Source organism: Trichomycterus rosablanca, chromosome 11, assembly GCF_030014385.1.
Source record: "Trichomycterus rosablanca isolate fTriRos1 chromosome 11, fTriRos1.hap1, whole genome shotgun sequence".
Taxonomy (NCBI): Eukaryota; Metazoa; Chordata; class Actinopteri; order Siluriformes; family Trichomycteridae; genus Trichomycterus; species Trichomycterus rosablanca.
In genome coordinates, this window is record NC_085998.1 from 8,307,987 (window position 1) to 8,327,919 (window position 19,933).

Genomic DNA, 19,933 nt, shown 5'->3' on the forward strand with positions numbered 1-19,933 from the left:
TATTAATCATTATAATAATAATCTTAATCATCATCATAGTTTATATACAACACTAACAATAATAATACTACTAATAATATTGATAACGTATTGATCAAATACTAACAATAATTATAACTAATCCCACACAACAAAAAATAAATCCGCAATATTATTATTATTATTATTATTATTGTTATTATTATTACTACTACTACTTTTATTATTATTACTACTACTACTACTACTACTACTTTTATTATTATTATTGTTATTATTATTATTATTATTATTACTATTATTATTATTATTTTTATTATTACTACTACTACTACTACTTTTATTATAATAATTATTTTTATTATTATTATTATTATTACTACTACTTTTATTATTATTATTATTATTACTACTACTACTACTACTACTTTAATTATTATTATTATTTTATTATTATTATTATTATTACTACTAGTATTATTTTTATTGTTATTATTATTTTTATTATTTTTATTATTACTACTACTACTACTACTACTACTACTTTTATTATTATTTTTATTATTATTATTATTATGTGCCTTGTAATTCATTTACTTACAATATATATCCACTGCCATATACTGGTCAGGGTAGCAGTTGATACAGCACCGAGTTGAAACATATAGTTTTGATAAATATCGATTGTTTTAAACAGAGATCGTTTTGATAAACTTTTGAGCTGCACAAACCAGGATCCCTAACCTAAAACCATTGCACATTACTTATTTGTTCCACATCACTTAAACATATTCGTTTAACCTGCATAAAACAGAATGACTTTAATCGTCATATATACATATACAGGTATACAGTACAACGAAATTCTTTCTTCGCATTTCCCAGCTTGTTTGGAAGCTGGGGTCAGAGCGCAGGGTCAGCCAGTGTACAGCACCCCTGGAGCAGAAAGGGTTAAGGGTCCTTGGACCCAACAGTGGCTGCATGGCAGAGCTGGGATTCGAACTCTCAACCTTTCACTTGATAGCCCATGCCCTACCTAATAGGCTACCACTGTACATTATATGACAGCTCATTATTTTTCTTAACTCTAGAGATTTTAATGTTGGTTGAAAAGCCCTGGCTCACAATGTTACAATCCTTCAAAAAAGATGTTTCATGTGGTTGTAGTCAGGGCTCTGTGCAGACTTACAGACCAAACTCATCAAACCATGGATCTCACTTTTTGCTTAGTGGCACTGACATACTGGAACTGGAGAAGTCCTTCCATAAATTATTAAAGCTGGAAGTGTATAACCTATATAATTGATTTTATACACCTATTAGTGCTGGGTGTGTTTGAAACATTTGAACTTAATAATTAGGAGTGCCCCCTTCTCATATCAAGCAAAGGTTAAAGCCATTCCCACTCAAGGCAGAGTGCACAGGAAAAGTGAGTACATCCAAATTGAAAAAAAAAAAATGGAAGAAAAAAACAGAAGGGAAAAAAACAACATAAATATTTGTTTGGTATGACCGTCCTTTATTTTTCCGACTGGATGGAGATTTTACAGATTTTGTAAGCATGGAGAAAACATGTTCAGACCAAAATACAAATTTTCCTCAATTCAATTTAGTGAAACATTTTCCATAAATCTATTACAAATGTTACACATCGTGTTTACCACAGCAGGGAGATTCCATCAGACTGGTTTTACTACATGTGCAGACTAGCAGAACGTCCCTCAAAGACTGTACAGAATGTTGCATAGTAATTATGCTTTTAAAAAAGCGGCCAATGTTTCAGAGATCACTGTAGGTTTATATGAGGCAGAAAGAAAATTTGAATATTTTATTTGTTTTATTGTTCAGTGGGTTTTTGATGTTTTTATGATTTTTTGTTTTCCATTAAGTGCTCTGCTTTAGTTTCTAATATGCAATAATCTGTACTGTAGAGCTGTATACATGTTGAAAAATGTTCTTTACAGTCCTAATTCAAGTTCCTCAAGTTCCTTTAGCAGCTGCTCCTCCTTCTGCATCTTCTCCAGCTGTGAAGAGAGATTGAAAAGAGAGTTAATCAAAGAATTTCAAGAAATTAAGTACATTTTTGTAGCTAAATTCACATCCAAAATTAGAAATAGGGATCTGAATAAAAACTAGTAAATTAATTTCTTTTCATTTGTTATGTTTTTTTCATTGCCATTTGTAGTTTTATCCAGGTCAGGGTCACTGCGGGTCTGGTTCTACTGGGAAAAACTGGGCATATGGCAGGCATACCCTGGACAGGGTGCCAATCTATTGCAAGGCTTTGGTAATTCCCTTCCCTCAGACATATCATGTGCCAATTGTGTCTACGTAGACACCCAACTGGCTGGGCTGATAGCACTGCTGGGATTCGAACCAGTAGTGAGCTAGAGCAATTGTTTATTTACCCAAAACACTAAATATAATACTTACTTTAATCAAACATAATACACAATATTGACACTAAAGTGTTTCAAATTGATAATGGAGTTAGCAAATCCCATTACCTGATTTTTCTGCATTGGTTTCCCAGCTGCCTGCTGCTCCTTTAGCTCATCAATAGCCTTCAGTTTCTGAAACAAACAAATATAATTTAAACAACTTTAAAAACAAAATTGAGAAACATTAAAAAAATCAGATTAATCTACTTTTCTAAACATAGTCAAAAAGCCAAGCATGTCTGGTGTCTAACCTTTACCTGCACATTAAAGCTTTGCTATATGTAAGTATGTGAACACTGCAGCTAATGATCTGGGGTTTTTTTTGTGTTTGTAAAAATCAATTTTATTTAAAAAAATGATATGCTTCCAACTTTGTGGGAACAGTTTGGTTGTTCCTTTACTGTTAATGACTGCATGACTGTATGGACCTGGCTTTGTGCACAGGGACTCAGACATGGGGTGACCTGGAATTTGGCCTGGAATAACTGCAATGGAGTGCACAGAGCCCTGACTTCAACCCCAGTAAACAGCTTTGGAATGAAATGGAATGCCGATCAAAGGCCAGGCCTTCTCATCCAGCATCAGCCCCTGATCTCACAACAGATTAACTGAGCTGCAAAAAAGTAGTTCAAACATAACATGGGTAAAGGAATACTAACTAGTACAACAGATTCAGTTAGAAGGTGTGGAACAGTGGTGTATGAACTTCAGGATGCCACTACTGTTTTTCTAGCTTAGTGAAAAACTTCATGATGGGGTTTGGGTATAAGTGCAAGAATCCATGCAGCATAATGCTTGCTTATTTATTTATTTATTTATTTAGTTAGTTAGTTGTTTTATGCTGTGCTTACACCACGGTTATATTGCAGCATAATGCTAAACTAGAAGCTACTCCCATAAATTTTAATCTAAATTAGGTTGTAGACACATAGATCTTGATGATAAATAAAAACATGTAAATGTACCTTTTTTAAGTTCTTAATCTTTTTGTCAGTTTCAGGATCTCCATGTGTAGATGGTGCAGGATTTTGTCGGACAGGCTGAGGTTCAGACTCTGGAGCAGGGGCTTCATCAGACTTGTTTTCCTTTATTGACAGAAACATCAAAAACTAATCAGAAATATCTTGCATGAATTTGAGTAAGTTCACCTAACCAAATTATAAACTATATATAAGATATTAGTTTGGATTTGCAGTGTATGAAGTAAAAAAATCCCACACTAGATATTTATAATGTCCTTGCCCCTAATTTTGTGTTCCAAGACTTTTGTCCATACAGTGTATCTGTATCACACTCACATTAGACTCTCTACCAGGATGCACTACAGTTCCTAACATAATCAGCCTGGCATAGAGCAATAAAGTGTCTATGTTTTGTTACATCCGGCTATTGTGAAAATCTTTATTCACTGATTTATTTATTTTCATGTTTTACCAACATTTTCTCCTAGTTTGGGTTGCAGGGGGTCCAGTTTCCCCAGAATCACTGGGGACAATGCATTAACAAACTCTTGCAGGATGGCAATTCATTGCGGGGCCAAAGCCATTCCCCACTCAGCCACAGTCAATTATGTCTGTATGTAGAAAACTAAGCAGCAAATATCCCTGCTTGGGATTCAAACCCTTGATCCCAGCAGTAGTGGGCGAGCAAAATTTACCACTGCACCACCCAAGCGCCTATTAATAAATGTTTTTAAGAGAGGAAAAGGCCGGATTGAGGTTCACCTGCTGTCTGGTTGACGAGCTGGCACAAGTGGTGAAGGAATACTGAAAAATAACCAGCTCTGTGTAAGAATCCATCATGTGTGGAGACTTGGGCAGCAGCTTCACACGTTTCAAAGGAGACGAGTGTTAACCAGCTGCCTCCTTTTATATGCAAAGGGTCTCATGCAAGCACAGGTCGCCAAAGGGCAAAAGGGAACAGAGTGTATCCAACAACCACAGAGCACTGTATAATGAACCTGAAAATATCACTGTATAGTGTTTATGGCTTCACTATCTGTTGATAAACAAACAAACTTTGTAGCACCTGTAATAAAACAGCACAGAATTTCTGAAACCACAAAATGTGGCGCTGTTCTTATATAGTGAGTAAATATTTAACCTCACAAATATCTGAGCGTGACTGTAGTCTCAAACAGTAACAGTCTGTCTGTTATTTTTATAACGTACCTGTTTAGCTGCTTTCTTAGCTTCTCGTCGTCTTTGGTTTTTCAGAGCTGCTTTAGACATCTGCTTGTCTCCAGCACCAAGTTTCATGCTTTGTGGAGGTTCTTCCTCATGCTAGCAGAAAAGGAGGCAATTTTCATTCCAGAAGTGGGTATATCCAAAATAGGAGAAAAGCCACATTTCAGAATACACCATAAGCGCAATTAGTAATAATAATAAATAAATAAATTATATAATTAAGTAGGGCGCTCAGGTGGCACAGACACAATTTACTATGTCTAATGGCCAAAGCCCTGCAAAGGACTGGTTCTCTGTGCAGAGTATTACTGCCTTAAGCTCAGTGTTTCCTTGGAAACCATGACCAGGACAAAAGGTTTGATAAAAATGTAAAATTTTTTAGTAAAGAACAGGTTTATTATTCGATTTTCAGCAAATGATTGTCCTGGTCAGAATTGTAGTGGGACCAGCACCACCAAAAAACACTGAACACAAAACAGGACAGTGTGTCAATCTAGTACAAGAAAACACACACCCATTTACTCATACACCTATACACTCCAAAGGTCAGTTCAGAGCAACCAATCCACCTTCTATACCCATCTTAGCTTAGTCTGGAGTTTGAATCTCAGACATGATCAGCTGTGTCTCTAAGGAGGGATGATCAAAGGGATTTATAATTTCCTCTGCTGGCTGGTCGATAGCACTGCAAAAGACGTTGAATAACGGAGATCAGTGTGTGACTCTCTGGGCGGCATGGTGGCTAAGTGGGTAGCACTGTCGCCTCACAGCAAGAAGGTCCTGGGTTCGATATCCAGGTGGGGCGGTCCGGGTCCTTTCTGTGTGGAGTTTGCATGTTCTCCCCGTGTCTGCGTGGGTTTCCTCCTGGTGCTCCGGTTTCCTCCCACAGTCCAAAAACATGCAGGCTAATTGGAGACACTAAATTGTCCTATAGGTACCTACCTGCTAGGATGCATAAACCAGTGCATTGTAGTGCCGGTCCCAAGCCCGGATAAATAGGGAGGGTTGTGTCAGAAAGGGCATCCGGCGTAAAAACTGAGCCAAATCAATAAAGCCGATCACGATCCTAATGGGAGCAGCCGAGGAAATAGAGATAGAGTGTGTGACTCTCTGTATGCAATACTGATCCCTGTGTGAAACTGCATTATGCAGGTGAAAAGAAGAAGTTGGTACACACACTTGTGTTAGATGGGGCTTGTGTTAGGTACCGCCCTGCTCTGTCAGGGTATAAACTAGATGAAATTGCGTAATTGGACATGGCTAGATTGAGAGGAAAAAGGTGAAAATGCAAATTTAGAAAATTACTTAAAAAAAAATAAAAAGAGTAACTGGACAGGGAAATTTGTTCGACGTTAATAGAAAATGACTATTTCAAATGTGAAATAAATTGTAAAAACTAACATATCACGGCATGAAAAATTTAATATAACGAATGTAAAAGTCTACAAATCTGCAGTAAACAGTATTTTTCGAGGGAGGAATGTGTCTTGGGACAGTCAGTTCTCACCAGTTTAAGGCTGCTGCTTTCAGGTTTGTTGCGGAGTGCAGGCGGTCGGTAAGCCTGAGCAGGTTTAGCTTGAGTACTTCCGAGCTCACTCGATGCAGCCTGGTACTTCACTGCTTTCTCTGGGAATGTTCCAGGTAAGAACGGCTGCCAGACGACCTCCCACAGTTCTTTACCTGAAGGCGTTTCATGCTTGTACAGGACTGTACCGGTGTAATGCCAGATTTGGTAGCCGTTGCTAACCCTGAGTCTGGGTGAGCATGTGGCAGTGACAATGTGCTCCCCATCAGGACACCAGGAGAAGAAAGTGGTGTCTGCGGCCTCAGGTTTAAAAACCTGCTTGTACTTCTTCACATCCCACACCTCCATCTGGCCTCTCAGATTTCCGAATCCTGCCAGGACCAGGATGTGGCCCTGTGGGCTGTAAAACGCAGCGTTGCGTGGACCTGTGCCAAAGTCGAATACAGGCTCGCACTTCAGGTTAAAGACGGTGGCCTTGGCAGGCATGAAGCCATACACAACGCAGAACTCAGAAGAGTTGGGACTCCATGATACGTCATAAATAGGACCGTTCTTCGCTGTATAGAAGAAAAAAATGGATAAGCAAGAGAACACACAGGTTTCCTGATAAACCAGCCAGAGAGCAAGGGAAACTATACTGAATTATCTTCCCATAATGCAATGCCTATACAGGAGTTCCATATTTTAAATAAGCTAAGTATCAAATCCATTTCCACATATCAATAGCAAACAGTTTACTGTGGTTAGGCAAATCTAATTAATTTAGTATGTGGACACCCCTTCTTATTATGATGTAGAAGTGTTTCAGTAACACTCGTTGCTAACAGATGTATAGAATGCATTAAATAACCTACATGCTGGCACCCAGGTGGTGCAGCGGGATATTCTGCTAGCACACCAGCACCGAGATTCTGAACTCCTTGGTTCGAAACTCGGCATTGCCTCCGGTCGGCGGACCGGAGAATTGGCAATGCCTGCAGCAGATACTAATTGGCCACCATATCTGCAGGGTGGGGGCCGGACTATGTGTGGGTGGGTGGTTCTTCACACGCTGTGTAAGGACCCTGATTGGCGGAAGACACCTGTGCAGAATGCAGGGGCGTGAAGAGGAGGGCTGTGCACGTGTCGGAAGATGTGCGTTCAGCGATGTGCTCTCCTCGGATGCAATCGGGTATTTCTCAGCAGCGGAAGACAAACTGAGTGTGCTAAATCGGGAGGAAAAATGGGGAGAAAAAGGCATACATTTATTTTTATTTTTATTTTTTTTTTAAACTACATGCTTCCAACTTTGGGGCAGCAGTTTGGGCAAGGCCCTTTTTTCTGTTCAAACATGACTGCTCCCCTGTGAACAAAGCCAGATCCATAAAGACAAGATTTGATTAGTTTGGTGTAGAGGAACTGTAGTGAGTATTTTTAAGGTGTAGTTTTGAGAAGTTTGTTTTTAATTTACGTTGCGACACTGCCGTCTTGTGGCCACTGCAAACATTATGAGGTCTGGTGGTTGTCTACCTGTCTAGCCTTTTATTACAACCTTTCCAACAAATAACTTCCGGCGACGCTGGAGACCGCAGCAGCTGGGCTACCTCTCCTGCTAACATGTAGCATCATTTGTGTATTATTAGTGTATTATTTGTGTATTTCGTGTAATGTATTTTATACATTGTTTGTCCAGAATGTGCAAGACAAGCATTCCTCCCCCATCCCTTCTCCTCTATTGTCCTATATGTCTGCACTGGAGATGTAGCCTGACAGTGTTTCGTTATACTGTACAAACCTGTATTGTATAGTGACAATAAAGTTGAATTGAATTAAACTGAATTGAAATAACCAGACACTGAATAATAAAAAATAATAATAAAGCTCTATTAATTTTGCTTGAATATGCATTTAAATTTAAATGCACTTACGCAGCTGCACCACTGCACTGTCCCCATTTGTAGCCAGATAGTGCAGAGTCTGCTCTCCATAATATGAAGCACCAGTTTTATCCACCTCTGTGCTGGCTGTAACTAAAACTGCACTTGCTGCAGGGAAACAAGAAACAAACATCAATATCCATACATAAACTGACATGGATAATTAAGTCGGAATCCATGCACACATACCTTTGTTGTTCCACAGCATGGCCACCTTGTCTGCTTTAAAGAAGCTTTTGTTGGCCAGCGCTGAGGTAGGACCACCAAAATTAGGGTACTGATAAAGCCTTACAAATGAGGGGGCACCCTTGCTTCCAGGAACATACACAGCAACCTGGGATACCACAAAAGAAACCAGGTTATTAAAGGGAAATGAAAGACTCCATTCTGGAAAGTGAATCTGAAAAAATGTGCCAACAATTTATAGAATACAGAATATTACAAAAAAACAAAACAAAAAAAAACTCTTATGTTCTAAAGAGGAAAAACAGCTAAACCAGGATTCAGGGTCTTTTTAGTCAATTATATGTACCATAACATTGTAAAATTAAATCATATGTTAATGTATTACTGGAACATGTATAATATGAAAATGATATGAATTAAAATTATATCCAATACCTTACTCGGCTGAGGTCCTGGAGACAGAGCAAACTCTGAAACCTTTTGCAGGTGAAGTTTGTTGGCAATTGTTTCTGCAAAAGCAAAAAAGGCTGATTTAGACAAACATATGAATTATTAACATTAATTTATTATCAAATGCACATAGATCCTGGGAAAGTGTTTATTGAGTTGCCTTTTAGTAGAAGGTGGGCTATAACTGTGCAAGGTCTGGTTCTTGGATGACGTTTGGAGAAGAATTAAGGGAGATTAAATGTCATGTCCATTTGACAACTTTTTTCAAGCATTTAATATAGGGACAAAATGTTTAAATTATGTTAAATTTGTTAAGTCTTGGGCTTAAATCCCAACCCAGCCATGCAGCCAGTGTTTGGTCCTCAAGCAAGGACCTTTACCCTCTCAGCTGCAGGGGCAACATACAATGGCTGACCGTGTGCTCTGACTCCAGATTCCAAACAGATATATGCAGGATATGCAAAAAAAACAATTTTATTGTACTGTACACGTGAATCTGTGTATTTGACAAATAAAATCTTTCCATCTGACCTTTATTACAGTTCTGGTTGTGGTAGTTTAAATACCTCCGTTAGTAAAAAGAAAATATTCTGAAGTCTACCAACAAAAAAACTGATTTTTTTTTTATATTATAAACAAATTAAAATGCCCCAAACCTCATATCAGCAAGTATAAAGACTGTATGAAACAAGGTCGTACCAAAGTTGTTGTTCTCAAAGAAATGAAGTTCATTGTTTACACATCTGACTGCAATGCTTTCATCATATGCCCAGCGCGGACACCTTTAAATACAAACCACATTAATAGTTATAAAACTGATTATGGCTGTGGGTGTAAAGCTGGAACCCACAGTCTGCAAAAATGACTCAATGCATCAAGACATCTCACCATCCCTCTGCTTTCTTCTGATAGAAAGCTTTGATGCAGTTTCCTGTTTGCAGGTCCCACAGCTGGAGGTTTGCATCCCCCTGAGGATTGTCCTGTGTTTCTGAAACATCAAGACAATCACATCATCATAATTAGGGCCGTACTAAATTCACGGGATAATGTGCTTAATTTCACGGACCTTGCTTTTCAAAAATCACAGATTTCTCAAATTTTTAAAGAAAACACATTTTTCCATTGACTACGGAATCCCCAAATGGGCAAAATGCACTCAATATGTTAACACATACATCAAACATTGTCAGCACACGACACCACAGAAAAGTCTGTTACACTAAATGAATTGCCGCATGATTGCTAGGACCGCCTCATATTTCATACACTACAAGAATGCGTGTAAGGTCCGTGACACAATTTTCACTGCCGTGAATCAGGTAGGGTGTTAATCATAATAATAGCTGATGGTAAAAAAATAATGTAAACAATTCCTTAGACATGTACACATACTTTTGGCCTAATATACACCATATGGCCAAATTGGTCTGTATTTGGACACCTGACCATAAGCTTGTTGGATATCCTGTTTCAAAAACAAATTGAGGGACTTCTTTGTTAAGTTACAACAGGTAACAAACCCTATATTCAAATGATGCATGTTTTACTCACTTGTGTATTGCTTCCATGTTACCAGCACTTTGTTCAGAGGAGAGAATCCCAGCATGGCAGTTTTTGGTAAATCAAAGGACTTGACCAATTCTCCAGTCGACATTTTAACCACACTGACCCTAACAAAAAGTCAACAGAACAGAGTCTGAATACATTTACACATTAAACAAGTAATTAAAGCAAAGTTGTGATGTATACAACATAGCAAAAGGTATGTAGACCTAGACCCCCCTTTACATTTTGGGGTTGAAATTTTCAGCCGCATCCAGTGCTTCCAGGTCCATTACATCTAAAATACAACCATGTCACACTATGAAATCTCCATAAACATTGGCAGAATGGATGATACTAAGGAGCTCAGTGATTTTTAACATGGCACTGTCATGTAATGCCACCTTTCCAACCAGTCATTTTAAATTCTTACTGTGCTTGAGCTTTCCCAGTCAGATGTAGCTGCTGTTTGTGTGAAATTGATTTTTTGGCTGAAAGTGCACCCAGACTCAAGAACTGTTTTCGCATGTGCTCAGATGTACCAAACTCAGGTCCATTAGTGTCCAGAACTAAAGTGCAAGTGCAAATACAATCTAGTTTCTTTCTTTTTATTGAGTTTTGTAACAATGTGATACAACAATACAATCGGGAGAAAAAGGACATACATAAAACAAGAGATGTGTTCACCTAATCCCCTTATCCCACCCTCCCCATCAGCAACCATTTCACCAACACCCAAACCATTATCAGGCAAGGTCCCCCCCATTGTAAAAGAGGGAAGGGAAAACAAAATAAATTAAAAAAAAAAATTAATTAATTTAAAAAAAAGAGCCATTCTCTGGTATAGCAAGTATATCAAATTAATAAGTATCTATAGTATATTTTAATCCTCTGGGTCTAGTGTGTCTATTTTATACTTAATATAGTCAAGAAAAGGATCCCACATTTTGTGAAAAAAAATCAAGAGATCCCTTCAGGGAAAATCTTATCTTTTCCAATTTAACTCATGCCAAAACCTCTTTAACCCAGCGATCATATGTAGGTGGGAGACTATGTTTCCATTTAAGTAGGATGGTACGTCTAGCCAACAATGTGGTAAAAGCAAGAAACTTTTGCAAGGGGACTGATATTGATGCTTCCGGGTGGACACCAAAAAGGGCTGTTAAAGGATTAGGATCAATATCTAGGTTTAGTGCCTGTTTCAAAGTGTCGAAAATTTGAAGTCAGAAATCTACCAACTTAGGACAGGTGCAAATACAATCTAAAGGTAAGCTTGTTTGTTTATTAGGATTTTAATGCCATGTTTTACACACTTTGGTTACATTCATGACAGGAACGCTAGTTACTCGTTACACAAGATTTATCACTTCAAACACAAGGTTATAGCAAACACAGTCATGGACAATTTAGTATCACCAATTCACCTCACTTGCATGTATTTGGACTTTGGGAGGAAACCGGAGCTCCCGGAGTAAACCCACGCAGACACAGGGAGAACATGCAAACTCCACACAGAAAGGACCCGGACCGCTCCACCTGGGGATCGAACCCAGGACCTTCTTGCTGTAAGGCGACAGTGCTACTTAGCCACTGTGCCGGCCCTAAAGGTAAATAATATGCTTTTATATTTGGAGAACAAAAGGTCTGTCACTATCCCCTTTAACAAAACCCCAGCTTTCCCAGCTAAAATGATCTACAACTCAAACTGCATAAAATATCTGCTATAAATTATTAATACTAATGATTTTGGATGCCCACCAACTTTTAAACAGGTAATACAGTTTAAACTTACTTGTCTCCATTACTCCAGCCGAATAAAGTGCCATCCCTGCTGAAAGCAACATATCTGCCCTGTCTCTCATCTCTGTAATTAAACAGTTTATAAGGTTATAAATAATATTTTACTTTCATGCATTCATGTTAAATAAGTACAAGATCATGCAATTACATGTAAATAATACAAAAATAAATATATACTACCGTTGAAAAGTGGGGCTTTCCTCACAGTGTGGAGGTCCAAGGAGCAGAAATGTTCCCTCTGATCCTCGAACTGTTTATTTTCGTAATTAAAACATTAATTTAATATATTATTAATAATAATAATGTGTATAAATCAGAAAATGTGCTGCTATCTTCTTTCATTCTCCCACTCAAACACACATAATATTAATGCAAATATTAAAAAAAACAATCTCTTTCCGTAAGTTTAGTTTGTATCTCATATACTGATAATAAATATATAAATTACAATCAGATTAAAAGTGTTTCTATTAGTTTAGATGAATGTGCTTACCAGCTAAGTGCGGTGTGGGAGGCGCCATGTTGAACCGGATGTAGTCACGAAAGAAAGTGAACACGTGACAGACCTCAACATCAGCGGCGCAAATTTGTTTAGATTAATATTTTCTAAAAGTTTTGTTTTCATTTTTTATTAAAAATCCAGCACACACACACACACACACACACATATATATATATATATATATATATATATATATGCTATTATTCTAATAAAAATGTATTTCTAATGTATTTCTAATGTACATATTCACTCCAGCAGAATGTAAATGACACATTTAGCTGGATTGTTTCTGGAGTTTCTTTCTAAATCACATTATAATAGGTTGTCAGGCAATAACAGATGACTAATAGTCAATGTGTGTGTGATGTGTAATCAATTATTGAAATAAGGCTGTTTCCACAGGCTGTGTGGTGATAGAGCAGTATTTACGCCAGCACTAGAAATGACATCTTATTAGGGCGGCATGGTGGCTAAGTGGGTAGCACTGCCGCCTCAGAGCAAGAAGGTCCAGGGTTCGATCCCCAGGTGTCCTTTCTGTGTGGAGTTTGCATGTTATGCGTGGGTTTACTCCGGGTGCTCCGGTTTCCTCCCACAGTCCAAAGACATACAAGTGAGGTGTATTGGAGATACTAAATTGTCCATGACTGTGCTTGATATAACCTTGTGAACTGATGAATCTTGTGTAACGAGTAACTACCTGTTCTGTCATGAATGTAACCAAAGTGTAAAACATGACGTTAAAATCCTAATAATAATAAACAAACATCTCATTAACCCGTTATGCTGTTTGCTTTTTCTCTTTTCTTGTTTTTTCCTTTTACATGCTATTCATATAAATATGGCTTTTTTCTTTCAAAGTTCTTTATCTCGCATTTAAGAAGCAAAAATGTAAAACATAACATAAAAAAAATGCCACATTCCACATTGTATGCCTCCTGAGATATCTGAGGTGTACATTTACAATCTGACATAGTCAAATCCCCCTCACCTTTAAAGGTATTACAGGAAGTCTCAGTGAACAAAAAACAAATTATTACCGATATATACGAGCAATTTTGAGAACATCAGTCCACATCATTTTAGGTCAAAATGAAAAACGTTAGCTCCCTTGACAAATTCCCATGTTCTCTATTATTCAACCCCCAGCCTCAGTACTTAGTGGAACATTCTCTTGAAATCAATGTCTTGCTGAAAAGTTAAATTATCATCAAGGTGTTCTTTTAGCACAAAATGCAAATTGTCAATCCATTATGCCAGTCACGTGGTCACTCCTGGTTCCTGCATCAGAAAACATTCCCACATCATCACTGATTTTTCTCCATGCTTGACCGTGGGTGTAGCAATCTTCTGGCCATAAGTCTCACCTTTCTTGCGCTTGACAAACCACTGATCTATGTGGCCAAACAGCTCCTGCTTTGATTAGTCAATTAGAACTATGTCCCACAGCTCTTCAAACCTATCCAAATTTCCTCTGCTCAGTTTCAGCTGACCCTTTCTGTGCTTCTTGGTTGAGAGTGGTATGTGTCATACAGTACAGTCCTTGGTTATTAAGTAATCGTATGATTGCTGCTGTGCCATAATTTCTGACCAGTACTCCCAGAAGTAGTGACTGAAAGGTTGAGAGTTTGAATCCCAACTGTTGCAGCCACTGTTGGGCCCTTGAGCAAGGTCCTTAACCCTCTCTGCTCCAGGGGCGCTGTAAGATGGCTGACCCTGCGCTCTGACCCCAGCTTCCAAACAAGCTGCAACACACCTTGAACACACCTTGATCTCAGGGTGGTGTTCATGTAAGACATCAGAGATGAAGCAGATTTGGGATCACTTTTGAGTTCCCAATGGTTTAATCATGTTGCTACAGAAATCTAGGTCATACAGACGAGCAGTCGGATTTAAGATTAGTAATATTATGTAAGTGTTAACAAAATGTAATTTCACATCAACTCTAAAATACTTCATCATTCATTTTCTTTAACTGAAAAGGCGTCATTTAAAGCCAGATCCAGCTCTGCAGAAGAGTTATTAATACACGTGTAGGGAGGCGGGGTTGAATATTTCAGATTGCTGCTGTAAAGGTTTGTAAAGTTTGTAAAGTTTCTTGAGGGCCGCGTCACTCACACACGCAACGTAGATCCGCCACGACCGCGGAATCAGCCTTATGGGCGGAGCCTGTGTGGACACGTATGTGTAGTGGGCGTGGTCTCGGGCTGCGTACGTGGACGTATAAAGGTTCGGTGGGTGGAGCTTAGTTTGTGTATACGTAGACACTCTGGGTGAGAGAGCTCCATTCTCAGCAGAGCGGCTTTCTCATCACTGACTGAGTCCCGGAGCGGTATCAGCTTCTCCGTTTATTCTCTTTAAACTAGCACACTAATCACTTACATTTATACCGAAACCATGGTGGCGAAACAGAGGATACGCATGGCTAACGAGAAGCACAGCAAGAACATCACACAGCGGGGAAATGTGGTCAAATCAGCGGTGAGTACAAGAGAAGCTAACCGGCTAAACCTGACCAGTCCATTTAAAATGATACAGTCGGTGCTAATCTTCCGGCTGGTGTTTAAACTCAATATTTGTATTATATTAGATAGTTGATTAGACTTCTTTTTTCCTTAGGTCTGTATAACTACTTATATACTAAATCTAAGTATCTAACTAACAGGTTCTGGACGATATATTGAAAATATCGTGAGATTTCATGACATTTCAATGATACACTTCAAGTATCGCGATATTTTACTTGATAAATCACCAGCAACTAAAAGATTAGACATTTCCCAAGAATGTAGCAGTATTATTAAATTGAATAGGAAATGGGTGGAACAATAGCAGAACTGGTAGAGTGGGTTTCACACAGTAACGTGTTCTGGGAAACTGGGTTCTGATCTTGACCTTTGGTCTGAATGGAGTTTAACTTCTCTTGTGGTTTTTCTTTCATGTTCAGGTCAACCAAAAGCACGCAGACGTTGACTTGGCTGCTATAAATTGCCCCTAGGTGTGAGTGAAGGAATGTGCCAAATGATGGACCAGTGTCCAGTCCAGGGTGTCTGTCCTGTTCCCAGTGATCAGATACCAACCTGATCTGACTTTTAGTGATGTGATGATGATAGGGCCAGTGATAGCTCAGTGGTTAAGGTACTGGACTAGTAAACAGAAGGTTGCCGGTTCAAGCCCCGCCACCACCAAGTTGCCACTGTTGGGTCCCTGAGCAAGGCCCTTAACCCTCAATTGCTCATTGTGTAAGTCGCTTTGGATAAAAGCGTCTGCTAAATGCTGAAAATGAAATGAAAATGAAATGATGAACCTTAAAACTGTTTGTCATGTCTTAATGTGATTTTGTCTCACTTCAGGCAATGTTACACATGATCAGAGCATGAAATTTGCCAGCGTGTTAGTTCAGGCCTTTTGGATCAGGTCATCTCTAATAACATCAACACAGTCATTTAACATTCAACAGGAAGTCATTTGTAATAAATGCATAACAATTAAGTTATTTAGACGCCGACACCTAACAATACCTGTTGTACGAGGAATATCAACATGAAAGAGAAACAGTATTTTTCTGTCATTATACCACCAGAATAATTTCCAGTAAAGCTCAAACATCATCATTATATCCGTGGCAAGAATAAATGTGCTGGCAAAACTGCGATGTGTAGGATTTTGTGTAGTCAGTGTGTAATGTATAAAAATATTACATGTTGATCTGAAAATATCTTTAAAACTACAAAAAAAAAATATTGTATGTGTTTTTACATTTCTGAAAGTTTGTTTAATGAGTTGGTTGAGTGATCCCATGAGTACTTCCTACATTTCTTTAATCTGTTGATGCTCCCTGTTTTGCAGAGAGGCTCACAAGATGAAAAATCAGCAGTAGGACCCTGGCTCCTGGCATTATTCGTCTTTGTAGTCTGTGGCTCAGGTACGTTTCTTAATCATGAAGAAATGCCCACTGTTTGGCAATCTAATCTTAATCTGTTGATTAAATCAGTTCAGATTATCCTGTCCTGAGCCTGTAGTTATCACACCTAAGCTACAGATATGATGGAGATTAGTTGATTAGCTTGCAAAATGCTGGAATATACTGTTCATTGTCATTACTGAAGCTTGGTGTTTGTTAAAGAGCAAAGTGCATCTACTCTGTCATTCCTGTCAACAAACCTTGATCTTTGCAAACATTTGTTTTTATCTGTTACAATTCAGTGATTTAAGCAACAGTTACGGACAACCTTAATTAACAAACATTTCCTGTATCCATTGGTTGAGTTATCAGCCTAAAGGCATCAAATCCTACAGCTTTGTCTTAAATCAGTCCATAATGAAATTGTCTACACTTGATTTGATTTCCATAGAAATTCACTGGAGTTTTTCACTGTCATGTCCAAAGCAAATCACTTGCAACTGAAACCCTCAGTTTGCTGTTTTCTAAATGGCAAAACTGGATTTGTTAATCTGCAACCAATAAGTTATACAGTAAAACCCTCAAATTACATCTATTCCAAATCATAAATTTACATTGATGTAAACCACTTAACTTATAGGGTTACAAGGTCAGGGTTGCTGTGGGTCTGGCTTTCCCAGAATGACCGGTTGCAGTTACGCCCTAGACTGGATGTCAATTAATTGTGGGGTGTTTACCATAGACCCCCACCCCAGTCTGTATGTGAATGCCCAAATGGCAGATAGCATCACTGGGATTTTGAACCCTGGTTCAACTGAGATCTTTTTGTGTAATGATAAAAAGCACTTAATTTAATTAATTTAATTAGATTTAGTTAGATTTGATGTTGCACTGATATGTATTTAATTAGAGTTGCACTAATCAACCATCCAGGAAAAGCTTTTCAGTCAAACCTAAAAGCTGACCTTTGGTTGGTACCTTAGATCACAAACTGGCTCAAAAACAACTTTTAAACACGCATAAACATACCAAACTGTGGGTCAAGAAGTAAAATCTGGTCTCGCAGAAAAGTACAAGTAAAAAAACAACCTTCTATTGCCTAACTGACTACACAGAAGTCCACCAAAAGAATTATGAAATAACACTGTGTAAATTAAATGCTAACTCTCTTTAACTCTATCTCCCTCTACAGCAATTTTCCAAATTATTCAGAGTATCAGAATGGGGATGTAAAGACACCACCAAGCCGTTGACATTTTAGGACCACCAGTTCTCATTTCATCATGCCATGATAACATTATTCTGATCTCCAGTGCCTTCCATACAGTGAAGGAATAAACAATACAAGCCATATCATACCAAACATTCCTGTACTGATGCTGTTGACCAAGTGTTCTGCTGGATCATTGGCATTAATGCTAACCTTTCTGCCAGTACCCATACTGAAGTGATTCCTCTTGTAGCTGTTTTTATTCCTAAAGGACTACCAGAGTGACTTTTTTATACACAATGAAATGAAATTAATTGTTTTAATTCAGATGGTTGCAAAAAAATATCAAGTTTTGTAAAGAGCTTCTTCAATTAAATATGATGGCATTTATAAACTGATGCAATATGGTGAATTGATGTAGATTCAGAAGTTTGCACCTTTTTTAATGCATTTCTTTTGTCTAGTACTATTCATGGGTATTTCTTTAATTCTGTGGTTGACTAAACTAAATGAAGGTCTGTAAAGTCAGGTTTGTTTATTGGACAACAGCAACATGTAAAATAATGTATTTTTGCTTTCTACAAATTATCTTTAACAAATAAAACAGTTTTTAAAAATATGTATCAGTGTTACGAGGTTCATTCACATCCATTGCTAGCGTAAGTACAAAATCAACTATACAATACAATTAAATTAATTATGTGTTAACTGTGGGAAAAGCCCCTTTCTGTTCTGGCATGAATAAAGCTTTTCCAGAGGAGTGGAGGCTGTTGTTGCTTTTAAAGGGAAGTATAACATGGCGTTAATAAAATGTTTTTTATTGGACCATAATAAGTAAATGGTCAAGTGTCTTCATACTTGTGGCCATATAATCAATTCCAGTGTATATCCACTTCAAATGTGCATACATTGTAAACTGATAGATGTGAAAAGTATTCAGACAACCTCTTTGTTTGCAGTTTCACGTTCGAAAAGTCTTTGGTAAGTCACTAGCTTGTGGTTCAAGTTTAAACACACCACAGACAGGATGCCAGTCTGATGCAGGGCACCACACACTGGCAACATGCCAAATTTCCTAACATTCAGTGGACAGCTGTGAAGTTTGAACCCTAGTCTTTTAGGACCCTGATGTTATGTGGAAACCACATGCTGCTTATTAATTTATCTTCGATAACCACTTAATCTCGATCAGGGTTGCAGTGGGTGAGGCCTCACATTCAAACCCTGGGCACAAGTCAGTACCACACATTAACTCAATCACTCCTAGAGCAGCTGATTTACAAGGTTTCATGTGTTTGGAAGATGGGAGAGAATCCTGCCCCATGTGGCACCCATGATTACCAGCTGATTACTGCCAGAACCACCTAATGGTTCTGTTGCAAGTTCAAGCCCCACAAGTTGCCACTGCTGGGCCACTAATCAAGGCTAACCATTACATTCACTGAATATGACACTATTCAGTCAGAATTGTAAGTCGCTTTGGATAAAAACATTCACTAAATGCTGCAAATGCAGTTTTTATCTTTAGAATCACATGAGCTAACACCTGATTATGCAGCTTTCTATCAACATAAACTGCACCTGCATGAAAGAATAGCTTTGTTAAGCAGATGCTACATTTATGGAACCCAGTATTTATGGAAGGATTGTTGGCCTTTATACTTCATAACTGTAACTCGGGGTCTTTGTGACTCAATATATTGCTCACTGTTTTTCAAGGTATGCAGACAAAGCCGCTCAGGTGGCACAGTGGTACAACACGCTAGCACATCAGAGCTGACATTTCAAACTCGTCGGCTTGAAACACAGCTCTGTTATCCGGCTGGGCTGGCGGCTACATGAACAACGATTGGCTTGTTGTTCATACAGGATGAGAGCCGGGACCACATAACTGGTGCAATTCCGACCTCTGCTGGCTGATTGATGGTGTCTTCACAAAGTTGAGGAATAATGTGTTGATCAAGGTGTGTCTCTCCGTACACAAACCTGATTCGCATATGAACTCGCCTAGTGCAGGTGAAAAGATGCAGTCGGCTACTGCGCACGTGTCGGAGGGTGTGTGTGTCAGTCTCGCTCTCTTCATTCAGGGTGGAGATCAACATCAGTAGAGAGGAAGCGTAGACTAAATTGGGAGGAAAATTGGGAAAAATGCAAAATAGTAAAAATAAATAAGCCAAAAACACATAATAATACCATCTTATTAATTAGATAAATATAAACATACACAGTTGAAGTAAAAGTTTGCATACACCTTTAAGAAACGTGTGCTTCCTGACAATTAAAGAAGTAATTAAT

The 19,933-nt window shown here is 38.3% G+C and overlaps 2 protein-coding genes across 2 annotated transcripts; one reads left to right on the plus strand and one right to left on the minus strand.

Moving 5' to 3' along the window:
• Positions 1 to 1,477: 1,477 nt before the first annotated feature.
• eif2a (eukaryotic translation initiation factor 2A) lies at positions 1,478 to 12,557 on the minus strand. Its single transcript, XM_063005111.1, has 14 exons — positions 12,519 to 12,557; positions 12,206 to 12,275; positions 12,018 to 12,089; positions 10,235 to 10,353; positions 9,572 to 9,671; positions 9,383 to 9,465; positions 8,669 to 8,742; positions 8,237 to 8,381; positions 8,039 to 8,155; positions 6,114 to 6,688; positions 4,592 to 4,702; positions 3,386 to 3,505; positions 2,487 to 2,552; positions 1,478 to 2,003 (listed from the first exon to the last, which is right to left on the minus strand). Exons 1-14 carry the CDS (start codon positions 12,544 to 12,546, stop codon positions 1,938 to 1,940), a joined length of 1,746 nt encoding a protein of 581 aa, XP_062861181.1. The 5' UTR covers positions 12,547 to 12,557; the 3' UTR covers positions 1,478 to 1,937.
• Positions 12,558 to 14,796: 2,239 nt separating this feature from the next.
• Positions 14,797 to 18,257, plus strand: serp1 (stress-associated endoplasmic reticulum protein 1). Its single transcript, XM_063004423.1, has 3 exons — positions 14,797 to 15,005; positions 16,374 to 16,449; positions 17,621 to 18,257. Exons 1-3 carry the CDS (start codon positions 14,922 to 14,924, stop codon positions 17,659 to 17,661), a joined length of 201 nt encoding a protein of 66 aa, XP_062860493.1. The 5' UTR covers positions 14,797 to 14,921; the 3' UTR covers positions 17,662 to 18,257.
• Positions 18,258 to 19,933: the final 1,676 nt, after the last annotated feature.

What these genes read in the sequence shown, in the direction of transcription:
- eif2a (XM_063005111.1), bottom strand. Translation starts at nt 12,546, where the DNA reads ATGGCGCCTCCCACACCGCACTTAGCTG. An exon ending in AACATGGAAGCAATACACAA is followed by an intron (nt 9,672 to 10,234) that starts GTGAGTAAAACA and finishes TTGATGTTTCAG; the next exon opens with AAACACAGGACAATCCTCAG. An exon ending in CAGTGCAGTGGTGCAGCTGC is followed by an intron (nt 6,689 to 8,038) that starts GTAAGTGCATTT and finishes TCTTCTATACAG; the next exon opens with CGAAGAACGGTCCTATTTAT.
- serp1 (XM_063004423.1), top strand. Translation starts at nt 14,922, where the DNA reads ATGGTGGCGAAACAGAGGATACGCATGGCTAACGAGAAGCACAGCAAG. An exon ending in GAAATGTGGTCAAATCAGCG is followed by an intron (nt 15,006 to 16,373) that starts GTGAGTACAAGA and finishes CCTGTTTTGCAG; the next exon opens with AGAGGCTCACAAGATGAAAA. An exon ending in CTTTGTAGTCTGTGGCTCAG is followed by an intron (nt 16,450 to 17,620) that starts GTACGTTTCTTA and finishes CTCCCTCTACAG; the next exon opens with CAATTTTCCAAATTATTCAG.